The sequence below is a fragment of the Felis catus genome, chromosome E2, assembly GCF_018350175.1.
Source record: "Felis catus isolate Fca126 chromosome E2, F.catus_Fca126_mat1.0, whole genome shotgun sequence".
Taxonomy (NCBI): Eukaryota; Metazoa; Chordata; class Mammalia; order Carnivora; family Felidae; genus Felis; species Felis catus.
In genome coordinates, this window is record NC_058382.1 from 8,422,790 (window position 1) to 8,449,894 (window position 27,105).

The 27,105-nt window shown below is 54.2% G+C and overlaps 1 protein-coding gene across 17 annotated transcripts; it reads right to left on the minus strand.

Annotated features, from left to right (window-relative positions):
* Positions 1-404: 404 nt before the first annotated feature.
* KASH5 (KASH domain containing 5) lies at positions 405-26,222 on the minus strand. Of its 17 annotated transcripts, none has more exons than XM_045045921.1 (20): positions 25,983-26,220; positions 22,751-22,888; positions 19,233-19,337; positions 18,541-18,727; positions 17,988-18,052; positions 16,688-16,754; positions 16,293-16,541; positions 15,730-15,934; positions 15,347-15,397; positions 10,232-10,360; positions 9,968-10,024; positions 9,603-9,662; positions 8,870-8,934; positions 8,619-8,706; positions 8,250-8,378; positions 5,358-5,416; positions 3,554-3,593; positions 1,773-1,837; positions 1,571-1,687; positions 405-1,452 (listed from the first exon to the last, which is right to left on the minus strand). In XM_045045921.1, exons 1-20 carry the CDS (start codon positions 26,194-26,196, stop codon positions 1,311-1,313), a joined length of 2,232 nt encoding a protein of 743 aa, XP_044901856.1. In that variant the 5' UTR covers positions 26,197-26,220; the 3' UTR covers positions 405-1,310. The 17 variants fall into 17 exon arrangements, 11 of the variants coding, with proteins under 11 accessions (XP_044901856.1, XP_044901855.1, XP_044901854.1 ...); XM_045045920.1 differs by having other exon boundaries at positions 1,571-1,690; XM_045045919.1 differs by having other exon boundaries at positions 3,548-3,593; positions 25,983-26,219.
* Positions 26,223-27,105: the final 883 nt, after the last annotated feature.

The following is a 27,105-nucleotide window of genomic DNA, read 5'->3' on the forward strand; positions in this document are numbered from 1 at the left end:
TTTTTTAAATCCCAGCAACATAGTGCTTTCTATAGCTCTCTACACACTGAGGCGCTTTCCCACCACCTGGTCTGCACACACACTGTTCCCTCTGCCTGTGACACCTTCGGTCGGTCCCTGCTCACTGCAACAAACCTTACTCATCTTTCAAGACTTACACACAGATGCCACCTAACTGGGACAAACTCTCTATCCTCCTGGGAGGGCGTAAGTGCATTTTGTGGGCTCACATGGAACCTACCGTTACCTCTATCACTATCTGCCTTTAAATAGGGGTGACTCTGACCCTCCCTTGCTCAGAACTCTCCTCATGAAGCCTCTGCAGTGCTGAAACTGTTCTATATCTTGACCCAGATTTTGCTTTCATGGGTGTTTACATATGCAAAAATTCATGCACCTGAGACTTTAAGATTTTGTCCATTTATCTGTATGGTTCCAACTTTAGTATATGTGCTGCCGAAGAGAGCACGTCCATTTATGTGTACATAACTTACATCTCAAGTTAAAACATAAGTAACCAAAAACAAGCAATAAAATCTCCCAGAGCTCCCATCATCCTTAGGAGCAAACCAGCACTCCCCAGCCTGGCATTGGAGGGCCTGTTTTTCTACAGCTTTATCTTCAAAGGTCTAATTGTGGCAAACAAATGAGCAGGAAGTGATGAGTGAACAAATGGCACACTGGTCCATTTCCCATGGGCTGTTTGCACCGCATAGGACATCTGTGGGGTGGGCCCGTCCCACATCTCCTTCTCCCTCTGTCTGCCAGGAGGGTGCTCGGTCTCTGAGCCTCTCTTGCAGCTAAGAGTGGTCACGACAAGAGATTTTGGCCAGTGAGACATAAACACAGGTCTGCTGCTGGCCCTGAGAAGGCTACCGCTTTTTCTTTAAAAAAGGTGCACCCTTCCTGCAGGTGCGACATGTGAAGCTATGCCTGCCATCTCCTGAGCAAAAGGGAAGGGCCAAGAGAATCATAGAGAATCACAGCCCTCCTGGCCCCCAAGTTGTGGAGACTCTGAGCTGTGGGCCCACAGCTGTCCTTCTCCAGACTTATTTCATGAGAAAAATACCCACCTAGTATTTAGTCCATTATTGGATATGTTTGCTATTACGAAATGTAGTCACCAATATCAAAAAACCAAACCAAAACAAAAGACATCACCTAAAAACCCAGTATGGGGGTGCAGATCCTGGAGTACTGTATCTGGGGTCCCCGAACTGGGGTGCTCCCAGGTAACGATGGCACAACAATGGTAATAACAGTAGAAAGAGTCCCGGGGCGCTCATTGACTAGACCTTACTCAGGGTGTCTCACACTGGGGGCGGCTGAAGGTAGCAGAGCTGAAGGTGGGGCCAGGTCGGAGGTGGGGACTGGCCCAGCAGCAAGACAGAGAGAAGCAGCAGCAGCAGCAGCCCCAGGACTGGAGCGGGGATCAGCGGGTGCCGGGTGACCCTGGTGGGGGGCAGTACAGAGTTTAGGGAGGGGCCGGGGAGCTGCCAGAGTCTCAGCAGTGGGCAATGTCCCCGTGTGTGACCATCACCCTCCCTTCCGGGACTGCCTTGGGGCACACCTGAGCGGCTGGGGGTGCAGGGGGGCCAGGCAGAGCTGGCCCCAGTCCGGCCTGCTGACTGGGACCAGCTCTTTCACCACAGGCACCAGGGCTCGCTGCAGATCTGGCTTGGCAGGGCTGCTAGGCAGAAAAAAGGATGGGGCAATCATGCCGGACTTTCCCCTACCTCCAGGTCCCTTCCAGTCCCCGTGGGTCCTGTTACCTCTCAGGAAGGCTTCCTGGAATGTCTCCAGGGTGAGGGTCTCCCAGAGGGATGGGGAGATTGGCCTGAAAGGACAAAGGAAACGGACTTGAGACACTGGCTCCTGGATTAGGAGAGGCCTTTGGTTTAGCCCAGTGGACAGAAGTGACTGCATGGAAGGGGTTGGAACACAGGGGCTCAGTGCCGTGACATACACCACCAGGTGGGCTTCCCAGCTCTGCCAGCTTCTACTGTGTGTCCTTCTGGAATGTCACCCCACGTCTCCAGGCCCCACTTTCCCCATCTGGGCACAGGGTCGTTGACATGTACCCACCTCACAGGGCTGAAGGAGAGTCTGCCTGAGGGAACACAGGTAAAAAGCAAAATAGTGGAGGGTGCTTGGAACAGTTTCTGGCACCGAGTGAGCACTGGGTAATTGTGTGTGCTGTTCAATATTGCTAGCTCCATTTGCATCTGATTCTGGAAGGATCCAAGTTCCCAGAGGGCAGAGACCTCATCTTCTCCAAGAGTCCAACCTTGTGCTGGGCCTAGTCCAGCGTGGGCACTCTCTTTGGGTCTGTCTCCCTGCCTGTATCAGAACCTGCAGGTGCCTTAAGATTAAAGCCCCAAAGGGGAGCCTGGGTGGCTCAACTGGTTAAGTGTCCAACTTCAGCTCAGGTCATGATCTCGTGGTTCGTGAGTTTGAGCCTCTTGTTGGGCTCTGTGCTGACAGCTCAGAGCCTGGAGCCTGCCTGGAGCCTGCTTCTGGTTCTGTGTCTCCCTCTCTGTGCCCCTCCCCCACTTGCTTGCATTTCCTCTCTCTCTCTCTCTCTGTCTCTCTCTCAAAAATAAACTTAAAAAAAAAAGCCCCAAATATTTGTTCAGGGGCCATCTCATCCCCTCTGTTGCTCTCAGGCTTTCGCACCCACACTTTTGTTCCATGGATGATGCTGATGGCAATAGTAACAATAAGGAATAACAGGAACACCAGTCTCAGCCACCACCTTGACCACTGCCACCTAATGTACACCTGTTCTGCGCCAGGCCCTTTACACATGGTCCTTAACCCTCACCCCACCCTGACAGCTAGGTAAAGATCATTGTCAAGTCAGCTGTGAGGATAACTGAGGAGGGTACCAGTCTCCATGGAAGGGAGTAGGAGGTGGCTTTGGGGTCAGGCTGTTCAGAGAGACCACGTTGGATGGTCTGGAGCCTGAAAGAGCCCAGATACCAGGTGTACATTTGGGCTCTCACATTCCTAACCTGAGGACCCAGGCTCCTCACCCCTCCTCTCCAGGCTACCTTCCTTCCCTTTCCTTGCCAGAGAATGGGGACTGTCACCCGCACCTCACCCTGTGCCCTGCCGCTATGAGGAACAAAGCAGCGGGTGTGTGTGGTGATAGGCAAGGGGGCTGTGACAGGCGCTGTGCCCCAGGGAGTTCTGGGGCTGGCTGGGGAGGGCCCGGCCCCTTCCTGTGTGTGGGCACATGTGCGTGTGCATTTTCGCATTCCGGGGGTGTAGCCACGTCTGTGAGGCCTGTGGCTTAGCGGCTGCAGCCCTGTGTATGTGCTTGGGGGGTCCCCTGGGAACATTCTGGCCGCCCACTGGCCTGCAGGCCTCCCCCCACAGCACTGTCCGCTCTCATTAGCTATAGCAAGGGCCTTGTTATCTCTTGGCCAAATGATTTTTCTGTCTGCTCAGGAGAAGTGGGGGTGTGGGGTGAGGGCTGGGAGGAGCTGCCCGTACATCAACCTCCTCCAGGGCCTGGAGTAGGTAGGGGCTGGAGACTGCCTACCCTGACCTGGGTCTCTGCTTCCTCCTCTTCCTGTCTTCTGGGTAACCTGAGAAGACAAAAAAGTCACTGCAAGCATCTTCCCTCTGCCTAGCTTCCCTTTGCCCACTATGGAGCTGGATGAACCTTTAAAGCAGGGGTCTTAATGCAGACCGGGCATCATGGATGAGCGTGGGGGTGTCCTGGAGCCCCAAGAGCAAACTGCTGTGTGTAGGTCAGCGTATGTATTTTGCAGGGGAATTTTCAACACGCTCTTCATACAACTGGCTTTCTCAGCTGCTATGTTTCCAGCTGATGCCTTAGCTGGGAGCCATGGCTTCTCTTCTCCTACTCTCCCGACACCAGAGACTCAGGGCTCTCCCAGACTCCGGGGCAGGTCCAGACCCCACCCCCCACTTTGTGTCTGGTGGGCTGTGCCACTTTTAGTGAGTCTCAGTCTTACTGGATCTACTTTTAGGACTGAGATTCCAGAAGCCAACTGTGTGAGCAATTCCCCCCACCCCACAAGTCATTCTCTGGGGTGGGCAAGCATCCACTCTCTGCTCCCCCGAGGGCTACAGCTCTCTGAAGTGCCTCTTTGGAGACTCAGACCTCAAGCTGTCTGGCCCAAATGCCCCTCAGAGACCCAGACGTCCACACCACCAGCTACCACCTCCATTTGGGTTCAGGGATCCATCCTCCAGCTACTACCACTTTGACAACCTCAGGACACAGCTGTTTCTTCAATTAGCACCCCAAAGTCAGCTAGGCTTGGTAAGCCCCCAGTCAGACACAGAGGTGTCTCATCCCCTGGGACTTCTACTTGGGACCCAGGTGGCTCCTCCCCCAGCTCCTCTCGGATCCGAGCCTTCACCCCTACCCATTGTTAGGGACCACAGGATTCACTACCTCCCTTGCTTCCCAATCTGTGAATCACACTGTCCTGCTCCTGGGAAACAGATGGCCAGCCCCCGCCCCTGTCGCTGCTCAGCCCCTTCTCCCCTCCCTCCCCTCCCTGGTGACGCTAGGGAAGGTCATAGCTCTGGAGCCCCCCTCCCGCCCAATCTCAGCTTTCTCAGAGGAGCCCAATTAGAGGCTGGTGGCAGGAAGCCTCATTAGCTGCCTCAGCGGAGAGCCTGAAAAAGAGGAGGGGGTGTGGAAGGCCCCAAGGCCAGGGCCCCGGAGGAGAGTGGGCCCAGACATCTAGTGCTTTATCTCTCCTTGGAGGCCTGCATCCAAGCTTCGGAACAATCACAAGGCTGGGGTTCCATGGCCCACCACCCCATCACTAAGTCACCAAGCTGGGATTTGAACCCAGGCTGTCTGATTCTAGAGTCCCCAATTGTCTTGTAACTACATGGGTGTTCGCCCTTGACCCAATGGGTTTCATTCATCCCAGGGTTCCCTGGAGGCCTCGGGAGAAGCGTGTTCAGTGACCTAGTGACTGAGCTGTCCCATCTGCCTGACAACTGCCTTCTTGTCTGAGAGTCTCCTAGATGAAAATTGCTCCTACAGGACTCCATTCAAGCATTACCTCCCAGGGAAGCCTCCCCCGCAGGTGGAGTGAAGTGTCAGATGTTCTCATAGAGCCAGCCAGGTCAGAGTCTGTGTCCCTCTAGGCTAGGAGATGCTGAAGGCAGGGCTGGGTGTGACTCATCCTGGGTCACAGGCCCAGGGTGGCCTCAGTGTGAAGGAATGAGTGAATGAATGAATGAATGAATGATGAGCAGCTCCCCCAGGGCTCTTCCAGTCCTTGTATGCTATTCAAATTCATTCAAGAATTTGGTGTTACCTCAACGCAGGGGGATGGCTCTGGAAGGAACAAGCTTCTTACCACATCGATTGCTCCTTCCTTCCTCCTTGAGGGTGCGCTGGCTCTCCCTGGAAGTTTCTCTGTGGGAAAAGAACAGGTTAGGTCTCCCAGGCTGCGACACCTGCAAGAATTCACCACCTTGGGGCGCCTGTGGCTCAGTTGGTTGAGCGTCTGACTTTGGCTCAAGTCATGATCTTGCAGCTTGTGAGTTTGAGCCCGCGTTGGGCTCTGTGCTGACAGCTTGGAGCCTGGAGCCTGCTTTGGATTCTGTGTCTCCCTCTTTCTCTGCCCCTAACCCACTCGCATTCTGTCTCTGTCTCTCTCAAAAATAAACAAACATTAAAAAAAAAAAAAAAAAAAAAAAGAATTCACCACCTGCATCTAGGACCTGTCCTCCTCTTGGGCTCTGTCACTGAGGCTGGCTCTGCATCCCTCTCAGAGCAGAAGCCAGAAACGGGAGAGTTGTTCTGGACCCCTTTCTATTCAGGACCCAGGAGTCCAGGTCCCCCAAACCTCTCGTACTCCCACAAACTTCTCACACTCACGTGGACCCAAAGGAGGCCCAGTGTTTCCCTTCAGATCCCCTTTCCCTCCCAGGTTCCTGGTCTTGGGCAGCTCCACAGCTGTTCTCCTTCAGGATCCAGGTCCTGTTTTCTCCGGAGACATCTCCGTGTGTGGCCCGGACCACCGACTTGATATTGTTTTCTAAATACATTCCTGAGCTCCAGCCTTGTGTACCCATTGACCTCAGGTAGCCCCCCAAATGCCCCTCAGGATCTGCATCTCACTAGGACGCAGTATAAGTTTGGCATCTTTCTGGCTTCTCCCTTCCCAGCACTCTGCGTGCCCAGCCCACTTGCCTGCAGCTGTGTCCCCCCCGCCCTACTTTTCTCTGCCCATCATTCCTCTTTCTCCATCCCAGGGCCCTGGCCTGGCTCAGACTTCATCCTCTGGACTCTTGCCCCAGCCTCCTCCCTGGCCTCCTGGCCTCTAGTCAGAATCCATGTGGCCTGCAAGGTCTTTCTACATTCAGAGCTGACCTTGTCCCTCCCCGCTCTCAGCCCTCCTGTGCCTCCTGTGGCTCCTGTGGCTCGATGGAGAAAAGTAGAGTCTCCCAGCCTGATGTTCAGGGAATCCCAGTCGTGATATGGCCTCCCGGCTCACTAGACACCTCAACTCCCTCTGCTTTCCAAGCTTGTTATATGCTTTTGTGCTGCCAGGAAGGCATCTCTTTCCTCACACCACTTCTCCCTCCAGTTTTCCCCAAATAAGCTCAAGTGTCAGTTTCCCTGTGACACCTCTCCAGTCTCCCACTTGACACAGGTGCCCCCTTTGCTGGGCTCCCTCAGGGCCTGCCGCCCACCTCCGCACACCCATCGTCCTGCATTAGGATGGCCGCTCTGCAAAATCTCTCCCTCTGGCTCCAAGTGGCTCCACGTGGTAGCTCCAGGACCCAGAGCAGGTGGCAGCCAGAAGCCTGGGTCCGTGTCCCCCTGGATGGGGCATCAGAGAGCTCACAGCAGAATCCACTCTAACTTACACCTCCTCTGAGGGCTGTGACTCTGCTGCCCATAGGCTGTGTGACTGGGGATGTGTGACCTATCTGAGCCTCAGTTTCCCATACGTGACAGGATGAGGGATGAGGATGTCTACCTCACAGAGATGCTGGGGGAGGTAAATGAAAAATCAAACAGCACTGATGTCGAAGGGAAACACAGAAGCATCTCTCAATCCAGGGAAAACGTGAGCAGAGAGACAAGTTTCTCCTTTAAGAATGGTAAACAGGGGCGCCTGGGTAGCTCAGTTGGTTAAGTGTCCTGACTTACTCTTGACTCTTGATTTCAGCTCAGGTCACAATCTCATGGTTCAGTTCATAAGTTCGAGCCCTGCACCAGGCTCTGTGCTGCTGGTGCAGACTCTGCTTGGGATTCTCTCTCTCCCTCTCTCTCTGCCCCTCCCCACTCGTTCTCTTTCTCTCTCTCTTAAAAATATAAATAAACCCATGGGGCGCCTGGGTGGCTCAGTCGGTTAAGCGTCCGATTCCAGCTCAGGCCATGATCTCACAGTTTGTGAGATGGAGCCCTGTGTCAGGCTCTGTGCTGATGACTTGGAACATGCTTCAGATTCTGTCTCCCCCTCTCTCTCTCTGCCTCACCCCTGCTGTTCTCTTTCTCTCTTTCAAAAATAAATAAGAATAAACATTAAAAAACCCAATGGTAAACAGGTAATTCTGAAGCAGTATAATTCTCAAGATGATGCAGTTACAGAGCTGTGAGCAATATTTTCTCTGGAAAAAAAACAAAAAACAAAAACCAAAGACTTCTGGCACGAATGGATTAAAATCTCACTTTTCTGTTGTGGACACTGAAGATGAGCTGTGCCAGTTGTTTCAAAGGGTGTTGAAATACTGTTCAGGCAATTACAGAAGTCCTAAAACAACAGCTATTGGTTGAGTTCAAGATTTCACAGTGGGCTTGCTAAGCTTTTCCTAAAGGTGCTTGCATCCAAAAAGTAAAAGTTTTAGAAAAATAAAACCAACAAGAAAACACACATGCAAAAACCACCCCCAAAAAACCCAAAAGTAAAAGCTTAACGTATCTTTCCGGTGTCTGGAAGAACGCTTCACGTCTTACCTTCCCCCTGCAGACCCTGGTAAATAATGATTCCTGACAGTGTTTTCCACCTGACAAAAACTACCAGCAGGCAATTTGTGTTTGCTTTGTTTACGGTCTATTGCACTCCTGAGCTGGTCTCTAGGGGGCAGGGATGGTGTCCTGCTGGCTTGGGCTCTGTGTCCAGCAGGCCCTTCAACACTTGCCTGTGGGATGGGCAAGAAGCTGGTGGCAGGTGGAGCCCCAGGCCCCTTTCCCAGGTCCTGGACGCCGGTGGTCTCTGAGCCCCTCCCATGCTCACCTCTGCCCCAGCTGGGGCTTCAGGTGGAAACTCAGCTTCCTCGTCTGTCTCAGTCTCGATGATGACCTCCTCCCACTGCCACACTCCACAGAGAGGGCTGGAGAGAGCAGAGTCTGCCACTTCTTGTTTCTGGGAGGGAAGGCATTTCTGAGACCAGGGATGCCAGGGTGAAGGCAGAAGATGGGGATGGAGATGGGCTGAGGCATGGGGTGGGGGAGGGCAGGGGACTGGCGTGAGGCTGGGTCGGGGTAGGGATGGGGTTGAGGATGGAGATGGTCCTGGGGGGCAGATGGGCTGGGGTGAGAATCGGGGCTGGGTCAGAGCCGTGGCCGGCCGGGGGTTGGGGTGTTTCCATGGAGCTGGGCCCACCTGCCGAATGGCCTGGATCTCCACGCCCAGTGACGGGGGCAGCGCCTGGGTCCAGCCCGCTCTTCTCACCTGGGCCCCTTCCGGTAGCCTAGTGACACCGTCAGGAGGGGGAAGGTTCTCTCTGTGCCTGCCTACTACCCCTCGGTCCACCTACTCTGGGGTCGTGGCCCTGCCCACCTTGTGGCTGGAGGTTGGGGGTCCCTGCCTTTGGGCTCTCCTCCTGCCTCCTCCACCCCTGACGTTCCACTCACTCATCCGGCCCCTCATGGATCTGACTCAGCTGCTCCTCCAGGTGTGAGATTTCCAGCCTCAGTTCCTGCAAAGGGGGCAGTGGGGGACCCTGGCCTGTCTGTTCTTCTCTACCTCCCAGCCTTGGGCTCCCCTTACCGTCACTTCTACTTCCCCCACTTTTTTGAGCTCTCCAGACACATATTCCCAAGAGACAAGGAGAAGAAACTTAGGAAGCCAAAAAGAGACAGAGAGCAGCAGGAACCTAGAAGGTAACCTACTGGCCAGGAAAATTAAGAAAAGGAAGGCAGAGATGGAGACGCACAGAACAAAAGACATGGATGGACACAGATTCACAAGGGGGCAAAAGACAAGCAGGGTGTAAGAGACTCATAACAACCAGGGACCAACAGAGAGTAGTGACCCCTGGAGACGGACAGACTAGATCAAAGAAAGGCAGACACAGAGCAAGAAGAGCAGGGGAGATGCGGTGAGAAGACCCCCACAAAGAATGAAAGTGGACCCAAGATGGAGATACACAGAGTGAGAGAGAAAGGAAGGAGCAGAGAGCAAGAGAAAAGGCAGAGAGAGAGAGATGGAAACAGAGAGGGAGAGACACACAGTAGTAGAGATGGAAGAAACCAGGTATAGAGACTCCACAAAAGATGGGCAGGAACAGAGAGAGGCAGCAGATCCCAGAGATGGCAAAAGAGCGGGGCTGGGCAGGGGGCCGAGGGTGGGAGGGCAGCCGCCTACCTGGGTCATCGTTCTGTACTCCTCCAAGGTCTTGGCCAGACTCTCTGCATGTTGAGTACGCTGGGAAGGCCCAAAGGTAACTGAGACTGGGCCCAGCCCCAGAGAGACACTGAGGCAAGGGGTAGGGAGACTGGAAGGGTGAGCTTGGGGGGAAGAGCTAGGGCCTGAGGGAAAGCACCAGGTTTCTAGATCCTGCAGGGTCATGCTTGTGAGCCTGGTGTTGGGAGCAGGGAACCCTCTGACCTCTCCAGGCTGCATATCCATGGAGGAGATCCTGGCGGGACCTCCCTTTCTAGACTAGGGGCGGGAGATGGCCAGGCACATATGGAAGGTGAATGTCCCCTTACCACCCTAGGGCCCCTCACCTCAGAGAGGACAGCATCTCGTTGGCAAATGAGGCGTTCACACTCAAAGAGCTGCCGCTGCCAAGGAAGGAGCCCGTCCATCTGTCCCGCCTTCCGGGACTTGCCTCAGCAGGCGCTGCCCTCCCCGGCCCACCCAGCTCTCTCGAGCCCCTCTCCTCAACCTCCCACGATGTCTCTGGACATCAGCTATCCCGAGAGGGATTTCAGCCAAGCTGCCCGGAGCCCTGGGAGCCTGATGGCTTGATGGAAGTCCCCGGTTCTCACTAGGCCAGAGTGGCTGAAACTGGTAAAAATGGCAGGAGGAAGAGGTTCCACCTTCAAAGCGTCCTTTTCTGTGGCCAGCTCCTCACTTCTCCTCTTCACTCCGTCCCGCTCAGCCAGTAGTTTCCCGTTCTGGAAGAATGAACAACCGGTCATGTCCCCTCCGGCACATGTTAGTACTCACAGCTGACATTTCCTGAACAGCTGATATGCAGTAGGCCTCATGCTAAGCACTTTCTATGTTTTGGCCCATTTAATCCCTCCAACCATCCTGTAAGATCTCAGTTTTGATTTCTCTGTGCATCACTGGGTGCTCGTCTGTAAAAACAGAGATGAGAGCTGCCTGGGTGGCTCAGTCATTTCAATGTCCGACTTCGGCTCAGGTCATGATCTCAAATTCATGAGTTTGAACCCCGCGTTGGGCTCTGTGCTGACAGCTCAGAGCCTGGAGCCTGCCTCAGTTTCTGCGTCTCCCTCTTTCTCTACCCCTCCCTCACTCGCGTTCTCTCTCTCTCTCAAAAGTAAATAAACATTAAAACTGATTTAAAAAATGGAGATGAGATAGACCTACTTCATAGGGCTGCTGTGTGGATTAAATGAGCTAATGGTGACTGCTAACCTGTACTGAGTGCTTTGCAAGTGTTAACTCATTTCTTATCCCCCATTTTTTTTTTAAGTTTATTTCCTTTGAGAGAGAGAGAGAGAGAAATAGTGGGAGAGGGGCAGACAGAGGGAGAGAGAGAATCCTAAGCAGGCTCCACACTGTTAGTGTGGAGCCTGACGCAGGGCTCAAACTCATGAACTGTGAGATCATGACCTGACCTGAAATCAAGAGTCTGTCGCTGAACTAACTGAGCCATACAGATACCCCTTTACTACCTCATTGTAAAGATGAAGGCAAGTCTAGCACAGAACAGTTGTGCAACTTGCCCCGGGTTATACAGGTGATAATTCATGCAAACACATGTTACTACATATAATAAGCACAAAACATATATGGTATATGGTAATTGCCTGGCATATACCAACATGTTCAGGAAATGTAAAATGTATAATTTTAAAGGTATCTTCAAAACTTTGTAAGTGCTTTTCACACACATGTGAAAATAATAGTACAATGAATGTGCACGGCCCATCACCCAACCTTGATAATTATATACATTTCCCCAGTTTCTCCCCTATCCTCCAAGGCTTTTGTTTTGTTTAACAGATGATTCAAAAGCAAATGCCAGATATCACATTATTTCACCTATAACTACTCTGGCATTTTTATTTCCTACTTGAGGAATTTTTACTTTAGTAAACTCACAATACCACTATCATCTTAAAATGGATCATTCCTTACTATTGTCTCATACTGAATTCATGCTTTAAAAAAAAAGTTTATTTATTTAAGTAATCTCTCTACTCAACATAGGGCTCGAACTCACAACCCTGAGATCAAGAGTTGCACGCTCCTCCAAGTAAGCCAGCCAGGCACTCCCTATATTTTTGTTTCATTTTTTCATTTTAGTTATCTCACAAATGTCTTTTCACATTTATTTAAGTTTGTGTGAGGATCTAAATGAGGTCCACCGTGGCTTTTAGTTGAAATGTCTCCTTTTCATCTGACAGTGGTCACCTACCTCCCCAACCATGGCATTGGGCCCTTCTTTTGTGGAAGAAATCAGGTTATTTGTCCTGTAGAACAGGAGCATTTGGATTTGACTTACTGAGTTCTCATTCCCTGTGTGGGATGTTCACCCCGTTCCTCCAACCTCTTTATTTCCTCTAAACTGGTGAGTAGATCCAGGGCCCTGGCCAAGCTCCTGTTCCATTTTTTGGCAGGAAGATTTCATGGGTGCTGCTAAACGTGTCCTCTTGCACCATTCAGGAAGAATGTAATGTCTGGTTGTCCCAAGTGTTAATGTTTTTATCGGGATGACCTCCCCTGTCCCAATTTTGCAGAGGAAATTGAGGAGTGGAGGGACTAAGAAACTTTAAATGGTGAGTGAGTGGATTCAAACCCAAATCTGACTCTAAATGCTGCAATTATAACCCCCAGACTCTCTGAGCCAGACATAGCCCTGGGTGAGAACAGGGAACCAGCTTCGTCTCTCCCCTCAGGGGAGCTCATTGCTAGAGGTGGAGACTGGTGCAGAAGTAGATGATGACAACATGGGAGGCAGACTCTGATGAGGTTTAGCCCCTGGGCCTTGTGGGAGCCCGGATGAGGGGGTTCCTGAAGAAGCAGTGTTGGGGCACCCTGAGTCCCCCAGGGTGAGGAGAATTATCTGAGACAACAAGGGGGCTGGGAGAGGGCAGCACAGGCCAGCCATGCTGTGAGATCTGAGAATAAAATGGCCCCAAATCCAGTCTGGAGTTTCCAGGCACCAATACTATAGCAACTTGCACTGACTTCGATGGGAAGCAGCCATGGGCAAGAAGCATTTCAGCGCAAAGAGGCAGGTGGACTTCCCTCGCCACACCCCTCCTCTCAATGCCCCTGGGGATACCCAGGCCAGCTCCTCCTTCTCTCCAGCTGGCTCGGCTCCAAATCTTCCATCAGTGGGCCCTCACGCTCAGTCTCAGCGGCCTGGGCTGCCAGGTGAAGGGCAGAGGAAGGACGGACCAGGAATGCTGTGTCAACATCTGTCCACCTGGTAGGGGATTTGCAGGCTGGATCCTGGGCCACTCGGCAGGGAACCTGGTTACTCAGCCTCTCCCGCCTTCTTCTGCAGTAACCTGAGCCCTGCTCTGTAGATTCTCTGTAGGAAAACTGAGTGTCTGAGTGTCCCCTAGTCTAACATTATTCTACTGTAACTTGAGAACTCGATCTATAGATGCTCTGTAGGCTGCCGAGGGGAGGGGATAGGTGGAGGGGAAGCAACCAAGAATAGCTCTGGTTTATCGAGCGCCTAGGATGCCCCAGGCACCGCTCAAGGCACTCGACCTGGCAGTGGGCCTTCTGGGCTGGGAGGAGGCCCAGACTTCTGGCTGCAATTCACCCTGCTTATTCTTTCTTCTGCTTTCATTGGGGGTCCACTCTCCACATGGGCAGGTGGGTCCTGGTCTGGGGTGAATGAGATGGAAATCTCGGAGGATTCAGAAGTGGCTTGTTAGCTAACCCAGCAGCCATTGTCACCCCCTCTGACTTGTTCATCTCTCACTCCAGAGGCTGAGCCTCCCTCACAGCTGGGGGTGTCATGCGATCCAGTTCTTGCCAGTGAGATGGAAGAGAGGTATGCTGGGGTGGTGGGTACAGTGGGGGTGCTCCTGGGAAGCCTTTTCCTTCTGATGAAAAGAGACCTATGGGAGAAGCATTAGCTGGGCTCCCCTGTCCCTCTTTGTCCTGATTTGGATGAGACCGTGAGGGCAGAGCTGCTGCAGCCATCTGTGATCACGAGGCCACAAGCAGATGAACAAGCCTGAATCACCAAACCAATCCAGAGACCTTCAAAGCCTCTTGTTACAGAAATGAGTGCCTTTTGGATTGAAGCCACCATTTCTTCTGTGTTCTCTTCCTTGGAGCTGTAAGTATTCTGGCCCATCAGCGGTTGGATTACCCATGCCAGGGAGTGGTTTGGCTATAATCATATGATATCACTTTGTCCAGTAACATAGAAGAGGGAGGGTCTGCCATAGGGCTTTAGGGAGAATTTCTCCCTGTTCTTAAAAAGTGATGTTCTGGAAGAAACAGTTACTTCCTGGCTACACCCCATGCCTCACATTGTGGCAGCCATCTTGTGGCAATTCCCATTGTTCCAAATGATGGAACTCTCATGGAAGAGCCAGGGAACAATAGTGGAGAAGTTTTGGATTTGAATACAAAAGCTACAATACAGATGTAGGACAAAGAGATTTGGGGGGATCGGGCAGAATCAATATCATTGCCTGGACTCAGCAAAGATCTTTAGGTCAGGGTAGGGGTGCAGGAAGGTCAAAAAAGAGAGCAGTAGAGGGGAAACATGCCCTGAGCCAGCCCCCAGCCCCGGGTTAGCTAAGGTGGGGGGTGAAGAGGAAGGATGCTATTGAACAACACAACCCCTGGGGGGTCTGGGAATCAGAGAGCATTTCTCAGCTCAGTCTCAGCCCCAACAAGGCCTGTGAATAACAGAATAGAGATAGCTGTGTGAGAAGCAGAGGCTGAGAGAGACCCACGAGGCCCCCTATGGCCACAAAGAGTCTCAGGGAAGTAGCCAAGCCTCCTCTTTGGCCCCTGAAGGGTATGGAAGTGGCTGAGGGAGAGCCCCAGAGGCCCCCATGTGCTGGGGGGTCCAGAGGGCCACCACCAGCAGGTGCAGTGAGGACTGTACATCCAGACACCAGAGGCAATGCCCGCCTCCCAGTGGATGCCAGCGTGTGGTGGTGACTAAGGACGAGGACCAGATGGGATGATGAACATCAATCTTGTGACCAGCAGAGAGACCAGATGTTGAGCGAGGACCGCCACCTCCTGGAGCACTGAGATGCTGTGTGGGTCTCCAGCAACTTAGATGCCATCTTGTGGGGGGTAGTGACGATTTTCATTATCAATTGATGAGTTTCATTTCCATCTAAGATGACTAGATGGATCTGGATTTAACAAAGGCTCGGGAAGGAGAAGTCACATGCCTAAAGGTGGCCCATCTTGTAAGTGGCAGAGATGGGATTTGAACTCGCTGATTTCAAGGCCTGTATTCTTTCCACCATAAAAATGCTAATATATGAACAATACTGGTTAACTTTCAGTGAACACTTCCAATGGTCCTGCCTCATACCTAATACTCTATAAGCATCCTTTTGTTTAAATCTCACACAACCCAGTGAGGGAGATTCTATTATTTTGCCCATTGTTACAGGTGAGGACACTGAGGTACAGAGAAACAATAGACTGACCCATGCTTATGGAGGCAGCTCCAGCATGGACCCAGGCAGTCCGCCCCACGCCCCTCACTCTTACTAACCATAGCAGTCCTCACATGCAGTGATGTGACCTTCAGAAACATTCATATGTTATTGGGATTCTGGGGTCTCCCTCTACAGACTGAAAGAATAAGTGGGTGCAGGCTACTGAGGATGTCTGGGGCAGACGGGGCGGGGAGGGGAAGATCCTGAGGACCGGGGAAGGGATGGGGTGGGCACTGGGCCTCAGCTCACCTCCTCCTGCAGAGTCTCCATCTCGGCCACCAGATGCTGCTGTTCCTTTTCCTGAGCAGCCGCGAAAGAGGACAAAGGCTTTCTTAGGACCTCCTTGCCCCCATATTGCCCTTCTCCCCCACCTGGGAACACATCTCGGGTCTGGGTCATTAAGGAGCAAGGCTGGGAGAAGGGGTCTGGGAGCCCTGATGGCTCCTGCTGTCCCCTTTGTCATAAAAGGGATGGCAAATCGATCTGAGCCCTAGGTCAGGAGCAAGCAGGACCTGGAGGAAGGGAGGAAGCCAGGGTAACCTCTGCACCTTCCTATTTCACAGTCAGACACCGCTGCTCAGACTCTTTAAGAAAGGGAGAAGGCACCTTCGTGCCCCTTGCCCAGAACCCACCGTCTGTCGGGCCTGGGCCAGGAGGCTGCGATTCTGCTCCTCCAGGCTCTTGGCCAGAGTCTTCAGATCCTCCAGCTCCTCATCCACAGCCTTGGCACACTGCAGAGCCTGCTGGGTACTGAGTGGGGGCGGGGCAGATGGGCCACGCAGGAGGGAAACAGAGACCATAGAGACAGATCCACTCAGAGCTGGAAGTAACAGAGACCTGGGGGTGGGGCACAGAGACCCAGTTTCTACCTAAAAGACTAAGGGGGTGGGACAGAGACCCAGAGAAAGCAGGAGGACTAAAATAGGGGAATCATGATGGACAGGAGCATAGAGAAAGGGATAGGCTGCTGATACGGAGACTCAGAGAAAAATGAAGAGGGAAGTCTGAACCCAAGAGGCCAAGAGACAAGAACTAGGGAGACACAAAAGAAAAAGAGCAAAAGAGAAAGGGACAGTGCAGGGTTGAAGACAGGGCAGGAGGTGCGGAGAGAGCATGTGGAGAGGAGAGTGACGGGGGGGGGGGGGGGGGGGGGGAGGAAAGCCTGGTCAGGAGGGACACAGGTGCCCCGGCCCACCTGCGAAGCTGCTTGCGCAGGGCTGCAATCTCCTCCCCGAGGCGCGCAGATCCCTCCTCCGCTGTCTCCACGCTGCGCTGGAGCTTGGCGTTCTCCCCGGCCAGCCTGCGGTTGCTGAGCTCCAGGTCCTCCAGGCTGCTCAGCAGGTCAGCTGTGGCGGGCCTGGGGTCAGGGAGGGGCAGGTCACTGGCCACAGCTCCGACCTCCTTTCCCAGGTTGGGGTGGGGGTGGTGGGGACATGAGGTTCTTCTGGAGAGAGAGAAACAGGAGAGAGACTGCCCCGCTCTCCTGGAGCCATCAGCACAGCACCCCTCCCCCCATCCCTCACCCACACCCGAAGGACCCCAAGCCCTATGACATGGAGGCTGGAGGGCAGCGGGGGAGAGAATAGGTACAGCTCAGGTCTGGGGTCTTCGCCTCCGAAGCTCTCCAGGTTGGCTGGCTCCTCAGCTTCTGGGCATCCTGGGGAAGACAGACAGGGTGGTGGGCTCCCCGGTGACCTTGGGTGTTGGGCCACCCCAGAACTCGGGCTTGGCCTCCGCTAGCCTCGCCCTCACATTTGTTGTGGGTCATGTCATCTACTCCTGGGGCTACAATTACATCCACCAAGTGAAAGGCCTTTTGCTCACTGGTACCCTGAGCAAAAGCTGGCCCTCACTCATAGCCCCGATTCCGTCATATCCAGGATGAGGCAGCACCTTAGCTGCCCCCAAACCTGTTCTTCCTCCCAGTATCCCTCCCTCCCGGCCACTGGGCTGTCCTGGCTCATCCCCACAGTCCACTGGAGCCCAGGCCCTCCTGCCCTCCTTCCCCATTCTCTGTCCTCCTCTCCTCTCTGTGTCAGCCAGTCCTGGCTCAGGCTTTGCCCTCTCCTCTCGCCCTCTCCCCTTCCTCGCCCTCTCCTCACCACAACCTCATCCCTAGCCTCCTGGCCTCCAGCCTTCCCCCACCCAGAGGGGTGTTTCCTCAACAGGAGCTGACCTGACCCTCCCCTGGCCCCCAAGCCCAACTGGAGAAAGTTTAAGGGAATGTCCAGGAAGCTGTATTTTTTTTTTTTTTTTTTTGCTTTTGTTTGGTTTTATAAGGTATAACGGGAACACTTTTTACGGTGCGCCTCCTGTGTGTGAGGTCCTAGGGATAAAATGGTGAGCGAATCAACTAACCAAATAGCACGGCAGGTAACTTAATCGGTTAATCATGTTTTTACAGGAAAGGAGGGCTGTGAGTGAGCCTGGACTGCCAGGGACCTTAGCCTGGGGCCTCCCAGGGCTTCCCCACAGAGGGTTCCCCAGGTGTGGGGAGTTTAGGGGGAATAACCTGAGGGGAGGACCGCGGTGGGCAGGCACTGAGTGCATTAGAGGCTGAGCCAGGAGGCCCAAGGGAGCAGGGACTAGAGAGCAGGCGGGAGCTGGAGAGAGCTGACAAGGAGAGGTGGGCAGGGCCTTACAGGCCTCTGTGATAGGCTGGGGTTAGGAGGAGGACTTGGAACCAACCCCTGAAGAAAAAAACCCCAAAAGGTCAAGAAAGGAGGGAAGGCAGTCATGGAGGTGCCTAGAAAGCCAAACTCACAGCTCCAGGATGGAGCTAAGGTTCCAAGGGTCCCACCCTATGCCCCTGGCTTTGTCTCCAGGTGGGAAGTCCCTCCACTGTCTGACCCCGGGCCTTCCTGCTTCATTCTATATATAGTAGTCTCACCAGATGGCGGTTGCTGGGAGGTCAGGGCCCCCTCGAAGGCTGTCTCCTCTTCCAGCTCTAATCCCCTGTATCAAAGGGATGAGGCTTAGAGCCCCCTGCAGCCACCCCCAATCCTGACCAGCCACGAAGGGGGATTGCTGGTGGCAGGAGGAGGGGCCGGGTCAGGTGAGAGCCAGAGAGCATGGACAGCACCACCGCGGGGAGGAAGGTAAGGCCAGATGGCAAGAGCCCTGGGCCAGATGGAAAAGCAGGAGAGGCAAGGCCTGCGTTTGGAGAAGGGATGGGGAGGGGCCTCAGTCAGCCCCCTAACACCCCAACTTTTCCTTCCAGCCCCTTTTATTTCTGCCTCCCCATCCCAGGAACTTTGTCTTCAGACTTTCCACCCCATTCCCCCCAACCCCATCTCTTTACTTTTCGCTCCTCCTCAGCCTCCTCCAAACCACAGTAGGTCCCTGTGCCCAAAGGGTGCTGGCTGCAGTAAGCAGGCATGAATGAGGTTAGCTCTCAGGAAGGACTTCCGGCGGGGGCGGAGGGGAGAGGTGCAGAGACCCACCCATCCAACTGACAGGCAGCAATCCAATCCCGCATGACAACCAGGAAGGTGTCCAAGTCCACAGTGGCCTGAGGGCCCTCTCCATTGGGGTCCAGGTTGCAGGCCAGTGTTTGGAGGCGTGCATCCTGGGAGCCCCGTCCTGTCACAGCCTCCAGGTAGGCTAGTACGTGGGTCACAGTCACGATACCTGGGGACAAAGCATGCCGTGAGGGAGTCTAGGGCAAGTTGGGGGGAGGGGAGTAGGGACAGGCAATGGCTTGAAAGCAGGATGCCAGTGGCTGGGCTGGCAGCACCTCTGCACCATGGCTTAACTGAGACACTTTGGGCAAGTCCTTTCCCCTCCTCTAAGTTGAACTCTTCACCTGGAAATGGAGCCCAGTCATCACCACTCACAGGGTGGACCCAAGAGGACCTGCTATGCCCCATCAGGCCCTCAGTGGCTGCCCTCCCTCCCTCTCCCTAGGCCCTACCCTCTTCCATTAATGTCCTCACCCTGAAAGGCCTCGGTCCCTTTATCCAATCCTTCCAGAAGCTTCCTACAATCACCCATTTGTCTGTAGGACCCCCAAGAAAGGGCCCTAGCCCATCCCTCTCTTTACGGCTCCCCAGTTTCCAGCCTCTCCATCTCTGTCCCTTATTATTCCTTGTGTCTCCCAGGTCCAGGGCTGCCAGGCTCTCATCATGTCCCCCACCTGTCCTCTGGGGGTCACAAGCTTCGAACGTCGAGTTGAGTATTTGCTCCTCTAAGCTCAGCAGCGTCCCCAGGCTCCCCTCCTCCAGCTGGTCCCAGAGATACACTGAGGAGACAAGAGGGCCAGCCCGCCCATAAGAAGGGGAACAAGAAGAGGAGTGACCCCAGGTCCTATGCTCCTGCAGAGGGGAGTGAATTCATCCTGAGCTACCTGGAGTTGGGGGGGAACAGCAGGAAGCTCGGGCTGGGGACAGCAACAGTAAGCACCTCCTTGCTCCCCATCCTGAGGATATGGGCCCCCTCTTTCAGGCCAGGAAGTCCCCCCTGCTTCTAATCCTTTGTGTCTGAGCAGCTCAGGAGCCCAGATAACAAACAAGGCTCTGAAATCACCCTTTCCTCCTCTCTTCCCTGGCCTCCCAGGCTCTGCTCAGAGGGGGCTGGGGCAGAGGAGGGCAAAGAAGAGAGGATTCTGGGAGGAGCTGAGGGTGAAGGGGGGCCCAGGAGCCAGGAACAATCCAATAAGGCGCGGGCAGCCTGGATCGATTCTGCCGGCCACATCTCCGGTTTCCCAGCCTGCCTGGGGGGCCGGTTGTCTTTCCTACCTGAATCCCCAGGCAGGGCTGGCGTCATTGCAGCCCACAGCCAGGGGCCCGAGATGAGAGGGGATGGGTGATCTAGGTAGGGTGAGTGGCGGGGGAGTGGTTAGGAGCTCATAGCCCAGCTACGTGACTATGGGTAAGTCCATTCTCCTTTCGAAGCCTCAGTTTCCCCACCAGTAAAATGGGCAGGTAGTGGTTCCTCCTTACCAGGGCTGGGAGGGTTAGGTTTGTGTGTGGGAAGAGACCTCCCAGCACAGACAAACAATGTAAACGCCCCCATGTCTGTCTGTCCACGGCTGTATCAACAGTGCCTGCATATACAGGCACTCAATAAATTCTCCACGATACAGGGGAAGATCCTCTACCCCAGGGATTACTGGGGTCCACTTCTCTGGGACTGGAAGTGACCTGCCAGGCTCCCTACCCTTGAACAACTGGGTATTGCGGCAGGCCTGGCACAGGCTGCTGGGTCTGGCTGGCCCAAGGGGCAACCCGAGCAAGGAACGCAGACTCTCTGAGCCTCAGTTTCTTCCTCTGGAAAATGGGGCTGGTGTTCCCTCCCTCCTAGAGAAGAAATGAGAAAATCTGGAAAGGCTCTGGGCAGAAGGCCTGGCCCATGGTGGAGGCTCGATAACAGAATTGAACATTCATTTAGCAAATGAGTAGGTGCCCTTCCTCTTCTGAGGGTTTGTATGGACCACGGCCACTGCTATTTGTAGCCCCACTTTACAGATGAGGTGAGTGAGGCACAGAGTAGTTAGGAACTTGCCCTGGCTCTTTTTTTTTTTTTTTTTTTAAGTAGGCTCCATGCCCAATGTGGGCCTTGAACTCACGACCCTGAGCCAGCCAGGCACCCATGGGTGCTCTAATTCCTTTTAATCTCCAGGGTTCATTGTAGAGAGCTAACATTCAGCCCCCACAGGTTTGAACCCATGCTATTAGGGAAGGGGAGAGGGAACCCACAATTAGAGGAGACACCAGGGCCCATGCTGGGGCTTTACCTGAATTTGCAGTGTTCGCCTCTCACTGTGCTCCCCAGGTTATGAAGGAGGACCCTGAGGTCCAGCGAGGTCACTCCCCAGGGCTGCTCAGCCAGAGTCAACCCAGGACGTCTGGCTCAGAGGACCCCCACATGTCTATCTGGGGCCCCTCAAGAAGATGTCACTCTGCCTGTGCTGTTCTGTTCCTTTCCCTTCATTTCCATCCTCCGTGTCTCTACCTCTCTCTGTGTCTCTGTCTCTGCCCTTCTCTAGTTTTCTCTCTGGCTCTTTCTCTCCATCTTCCTCCCCATCTCTCTCTCCCTGGGGCCCTGCCTCTCTGTCTCTGTGTTCCTTGCCCCCATTTTCTTCCCCGTGTCTCCAGCTCTGGGCTTCTTTTCCCATATCTCAGTGATTCTCCATTCCCCAAGCCTTCTCTCTCCTTGCCCTGCTGTCTCTCTGGCTTTTTCCCCCCAGCCTTCCTCTGTCTCCATCTCTCCCGGGTGTGGCCTTCCCTTTCCTTCAGGAGCCTCCCAAAGGCGGCTCAGCCCCGGCCCAAGGGATCCTCCGGGCCCGCACGCCCTCTGCTGGTGCCGGAGAAGTTTTGATGTCGGTCACTCGGTCCGCCAGCCCTGGCGCTGCCTCCCGCACCCAGGTGTCTGCCTCCTACCTTCCCCTCTGGAAAGACTCCTGAGGCCAGAGTCCAGGCCTGCGGCTTTGAGAAAAGATGCAGGCTCTGCTGCTGGATGCTGGGAGCCTCTCAGAAAGCGGCCCTGCCTCTCCCCAAGGGTGGGAGCCTCCTCCCCCATCACATTGGGCTCTCCCACTTAGCAGATGAATTTCAGAGAGGGCAACCCAGCGTCTTCCTCCCCAAGCCGGCTTTCACACCCCCTTGGTTTGCATCCATCCAAACAAATCAAGAACAATAATTGAGCTCCTACATGTCAGACATTGTTCTAGGGCAGCGCTAACCAACAGGGCAGCCACTTGCCACATAAGTTTCTTGAGTGCTTGAACTGTGGCGAGTGTGAATTGAGATGCTCTATTAGTGTAAACCACACACCAGATCTTGAAGTCCTAGTGTGAAAAAAAAAAGAATATCTCTAATACATTTTTATATTAATTACATGCTGAAAGGATACCATTTTGGACACATCAGGTTAAGTAAAATCTATTATTCCCATTCCATTTTGCCTGTTTCTTTTTACCTTTAAATGTGGCTAGTAACAAAATTTAAAATTACATTTATGGCTCACATGTTGGTCAGCACTGCTCTAGGGACCAGGAATGCCAGAGTGAATAAAACAGACAGACCCCCATGTCGGGACGCCCGGGTGGCTCAGTCGGTTGAGCTTCTGACTTTGGCTCAGGTCATGATCTCACAGTTTGTAAGTTCAAGCCCCGCATCAGGCTTGGGCTCACTGCTGTCAATGCAGTGCACAGCCCACTTTAGATCCTCTGTCCTCCTCCCCCTCTGCCCCTCTCCTGCTCCCACTCTCTCTCTCAAAATTAAACAAACATTAAAATACAAACCAAAAAAAAACCCCAAAACAAAAAAAAGACCCAACTCATGTCCCAGTGGGAGAGACAGAGACTAAGCAGTGCTATGAAGAGAAGCAGGAGAGGGGAGGGTATGTGAAAGGCTTTTCAGAAAGCAGAGATCTGAATGACTAGTGAGGGGCGACCCAGCAGGTCATTAGGGAGGAAGGAACAGAGCTTGCTAAGGTTTCTGCTGTAGTTTCCCCAGAGCAAAGGAGACACGGTATCCAGACAGGTGGGCGCCCATCGGCACTTCATCAAAGATAGCTCCCTCCCTCCCACCCCGGCACCAAAGTGGAGGCTCAGTCACCCTAAGCCACCTCTCTCAAGCCCCCAAGGTGGCACCCACTCACCCACTGCCCCCCCCATCCTCCCTTGGGGTGAACAGGGGCCCAGCCACCTACTTTTTGCAGCGGGGCCACCCGCCTGGCCCTCCGGGACATCCATGGGCCACCCTGGTCGCTCCACAGCTGCTGGAGAAACTAACAGCCTGCCCCCATCACTGGGAGGGACTGGTAAAGGATCGTCTGCTCCAAGAGCTCCTGGAAGGACAAAGGGGAATGGCCTCCTCAGACCAGCCACCCTGCCCCACCTGTGCCCCAGGCCGCTCTGGGTTCTCAGAACCTGTTTGCCCACCCCTGCCTCAACCAGAGCAGCTCCCGCTCAGACCTGTTTTATGAATTGGAGGTGTGGGCTGGGAAAGTGGGGGGCCAAGGAGTGGGCAGCAGAGATCAAAGAGGGGGCTGGTGGATGGGGGTCACTGCCTCCTTGCTTCCCTCCCCCACCTCCTCCCCACAGCCTGTCAAGTCCCTAGCCTTGTCCCTCTTGCCCTATGATTCTAACTTGACCCCTCCTCTCCTTCCCTACAGCTCTGGGTTCCATCCTCTCCCCCTGGGCCCTGGGCCCACCCTCCTCCCGGCCTCCCAGTCTCTAGTCTTTCCCTCCCCGTCCATCCCCAGCAGCGCCCCAGAGCTGACCTGCCCAGTGTTCTCCCGTGGCTCCCCAGTACCCCAGGGACAGAGCCTAGACCCTGGACCTGGCATTGAAGGCCTTGCACAGCCTGGCCCTGCCTGCCTCCCTACCCCAAATCACACTTGCTGTTCCAGCAAATCTGAACTGCGTGCTCTCCCCCAAACTGGACTGGCTGTCCCCACCTCGGGGTATCTGACTGGGACGCCTTCCTTTCCAGCCCTTCCTGCCTTGGCTTATCTATCTCCTCCTCTGGGAAAATGTTTCTGAACCAGCTGCCGTCCCTGGGTTCCCACACCACCCTGGGCTACCGACATTCTGCCATATCAGTCTGTATTTGGAACTACTGGCCTCCTGTGCGAGTTGGACCCCATCTCTCTCCTGCGCCAATCCCTGCCATGGATCCCTAGTGCCCTCAGGGCTAAGTCCTAGCCCCTCTGGCTGGTGTGGGACAGAGTCTTCATCCCTGCAATTCCTTGCCCCTTTTTGTCACTTTTCTTTCCACTGGCTGACCTCTAGGTCCCTCCCGCTCATCACAGCCGTGGGAGTTCTGCACCTTTGCATGGTCTTCCCAGGCCCAGGTGGTACCACACGCACCATCCTCACATGTGGCCCCTGCCCTGGCTCACAGCCTCCCTGGGAAGCCTTCCCTGAGTCCCTGGGGTCCCCTAGGGACCAGTGAGGGACTCCCTCCTCTGTGCCCTGACAATGCCCTGCCCTACCTCCATTATAACCAGGTTGACCATCCGTTTGACTTATCGTCCCAACCCAGGACACTTTCAACGTTTATTTATTTTTGGGGACAGAGAGAGACAGAGCGTGAACGGGGGAGGGGCAGAGAGAGAGGGAGACACAGAATCGGAAACAGGCTCCAGGCTCTGAGCCATCAGCCCAGAGCCTGACGCGGGGCTCGAACTCACGGACCGCGAGATCGTGACCTGGCTGAAGTCGGACGCTTAACCGACTGCGCCACCCAGGCGCCCCTCAACCCAGGACACTTTCAAGAGTGAGAAGAGTGTTGGGGCACCCGGGTGGCTCAGTCGGTTAAGCGTCTGACTCTTGGTTTTGGCTCAGGTCATGATCTCACAGTTTCGTGAGTTCAAGCTCCACATCGGGCTCTGTGCTGACAGTGAGGAGCCTGCTTGGGATTCTCTCTCTGCCTCTCTCTGTCCCTCCCTAGCTCACACTGTCTCTCTCAACTTAAAAAAAAAAACTTGGGGCGCCTGGGTGGTACAGTCGGTTAAGCGTCCGACTTCAGCCAGGTCACGATCTCACGGTCCATGAGTTCGAGCCCCGCGTCAGGCTCTGGGCTGATGGCTCAGAGCCTGGAGCCTGTTTCCGATTCTGTGTCTCCCTCTCTCTGGCCCTCCCCCGTTCATGCTCTGTCTCTCTCTGTCCCAAAAATAAATAAACGTTGAAAAAAAGAAAACTTAAAAAAAAAAAACTTAAAAAACTTACAAACTTAAAAAAACTTTAAAAACTTTAAAAAAAAGTAAAAGAGTGAGAAGGGTGCTATTAATAATTACGCTGGACAACTATGCCCATCGGGGCTGCACTAGGCACACTGGGGCAAATGGTCCACATAGGGTCACCTGGGGTCTGTCTGTCCTCACCCCACCTGCTCGTCATGCCTTTCCTCACCAAGTACTCCCCACACCCTGCTCTCCCTGGCGCCAGCCGGGTCCACAGCCATGGAGTGCACGCTTCTTGGCAGCTTTTAGAATGTTCTAGAAAAAGCAGCCTTTGAAGAGAGAGCCTTCCAGGGTTTGGACAATGCTGGAGGGTGCAGAAGGGGGGTGATGGCTGTGGGATCTGAGGGGGGGGGAGGGTCTGGCACCGGGTGCTTCTGACAGGGACTGAGGGATAAACTCCCGGTGAGGGGCTGAGGGAGGCTCTCCTCAATCACGGAGGGTCTTCCACAGGGAGGCTGGAGCAGGAGGAGGACACAGGCAGGAATTAAAGGGGTTCGGATTTTAAAGGGGTCTCTGGGTCCCAAGAGGGTCTCTGACCAGATTTCTGGGGCGTCTCTGGATTTCTGGGGGTGTCTGGATTTCAGAGGTCTCTGATAGGATTTGGGAGGGGAACCTGACAGGATTGTTGGTGGGTTTGACAAGATTTCCGGGAATCTCTGACAGGATTTCGGCGGGGCGCGGGGAGGGGTGGGGGTTCTCTGATTTGGGAAGGGAGCGTAACAGGATTTTTGCGGGGTAGTCTGAGGGAGAAGTCTGAGGGTCTGAGGGAGAAGTCTGACAGAATTTCTAGAAGATTCTGACAAGATTTCAGGGGTCATCTATCACATTTCCTAGGAGTCCTTCTCAGTATTTCTGAGGGGTTTTCATCAGGATTTCACGAAAACTTTTAACAAGGTTTGGAAGGCCTTGATATTGGGGACTGTGCCCTAGGATTTGGGGGGCTCTGGCAGGGCTTCTCTGGGGAACCCCACCACACCCCGGGCGTCCCTGAGCCCACGTCCCACTCTCAGGACACAGCCGGGGCCCACGACCTACCAACAGCAGTTTCTTGGGAAGAAGGTACACGTGCGCCGTTCCCGCCAGAAAAACGTTGGGGCGAGACCGAGGGCGCGCGCGGCGCCTAAGCCCCGCCCCACCTGGGCGCCTCCCCACGACGCAGGCGCACACCGGGGGAAGGCGCTCTCTTGTCGGTTACCTGCACCCGGGACGCCGCGCATGCGCAGGACTGTCCGGGCGCGCACCCAGCCTGGCCGAGCGGGTGCACGCGTATCGGCCGGGAGGGCCAAAGCTAGAGGGAGGGCGGCAGGCAGCGGAAGCGAGGGGCGCCTGCGTCCCCTACGTCGGGGTCCTCTCTCCGGCCTCAAGCTTGGGTGCCATGGGCCAGTTGGATTGAGGGACCCCTTGTCCATCCCCCACTTTTCATCAGCTACTAAGTCACGCCCTTTTTGCCCTCTCTTCCGTGCAAGGCTGCCCATCGCCGTCACAATGATGTTCCTACCCCGTCTTGCCTCACCACTTCCGCGCCCTTTGTGGCTCTAGTCACGATGTATTAACAGATCCCTGAAAGACTGTTTCTCAAACAGTTTCATTCATTCCCTATAGGGGGGAGTGGGAAAAAGTATTCTCAGCCTTTCCGGCTAGAGAGGAGAATTACATCCAAAATTGGCTCCCAGGAATGGGGATTTGGGACAAAGATGCCCCATCCACTCCTCCTTTCTGCTAGCGGAGACACAGGAAAGGAATTCTTTTGCATCCTCCGGTTCACCCCGCCATCATTCATTTCTCAGAGCGACCTTTCCCTGCCACGCTGCCTCCATTAGGCCCTCATCTCACGAACCACCGTTAGAGGTCCCTATCTCACGACCTGACATATTGTAGATTTGTGTCGTGTCACCCCCACCGGAACGTGAGCTATAGGCAGTAGGAGGCTGTTTGGGGGCTAGAACGTGGCTGACCCAGTGTGAGTGATTAAAAAAAAAAAAAAAAATGTGTTGAATAAATGAGTGAATGAGTGGACAGAATCCATGCCTCTTAACTACTGGGCAGTGTTGGGTTGATGACAAAGCTATGGGCCTGGAGTCAGACATGCTCGGGTTTGAATTTTGGCTCCATCCCTTCCTAGCTGTGATCTTGGCACAATGGCTGGCTCTCTCTGAGCCTCAGCTTTCCTCCCAGAAACGGAGGTAATAATTGCTTCTTTTGTTACCTTGAGGTCTTAAGGCGGTATTCCGGGTTAACTATTATTATGTTTATTACATGGTAACCTGTCAGAAGGCCTGGGAAAGAACCTGTTTGAGGTGTGATGTGATGCATGATTC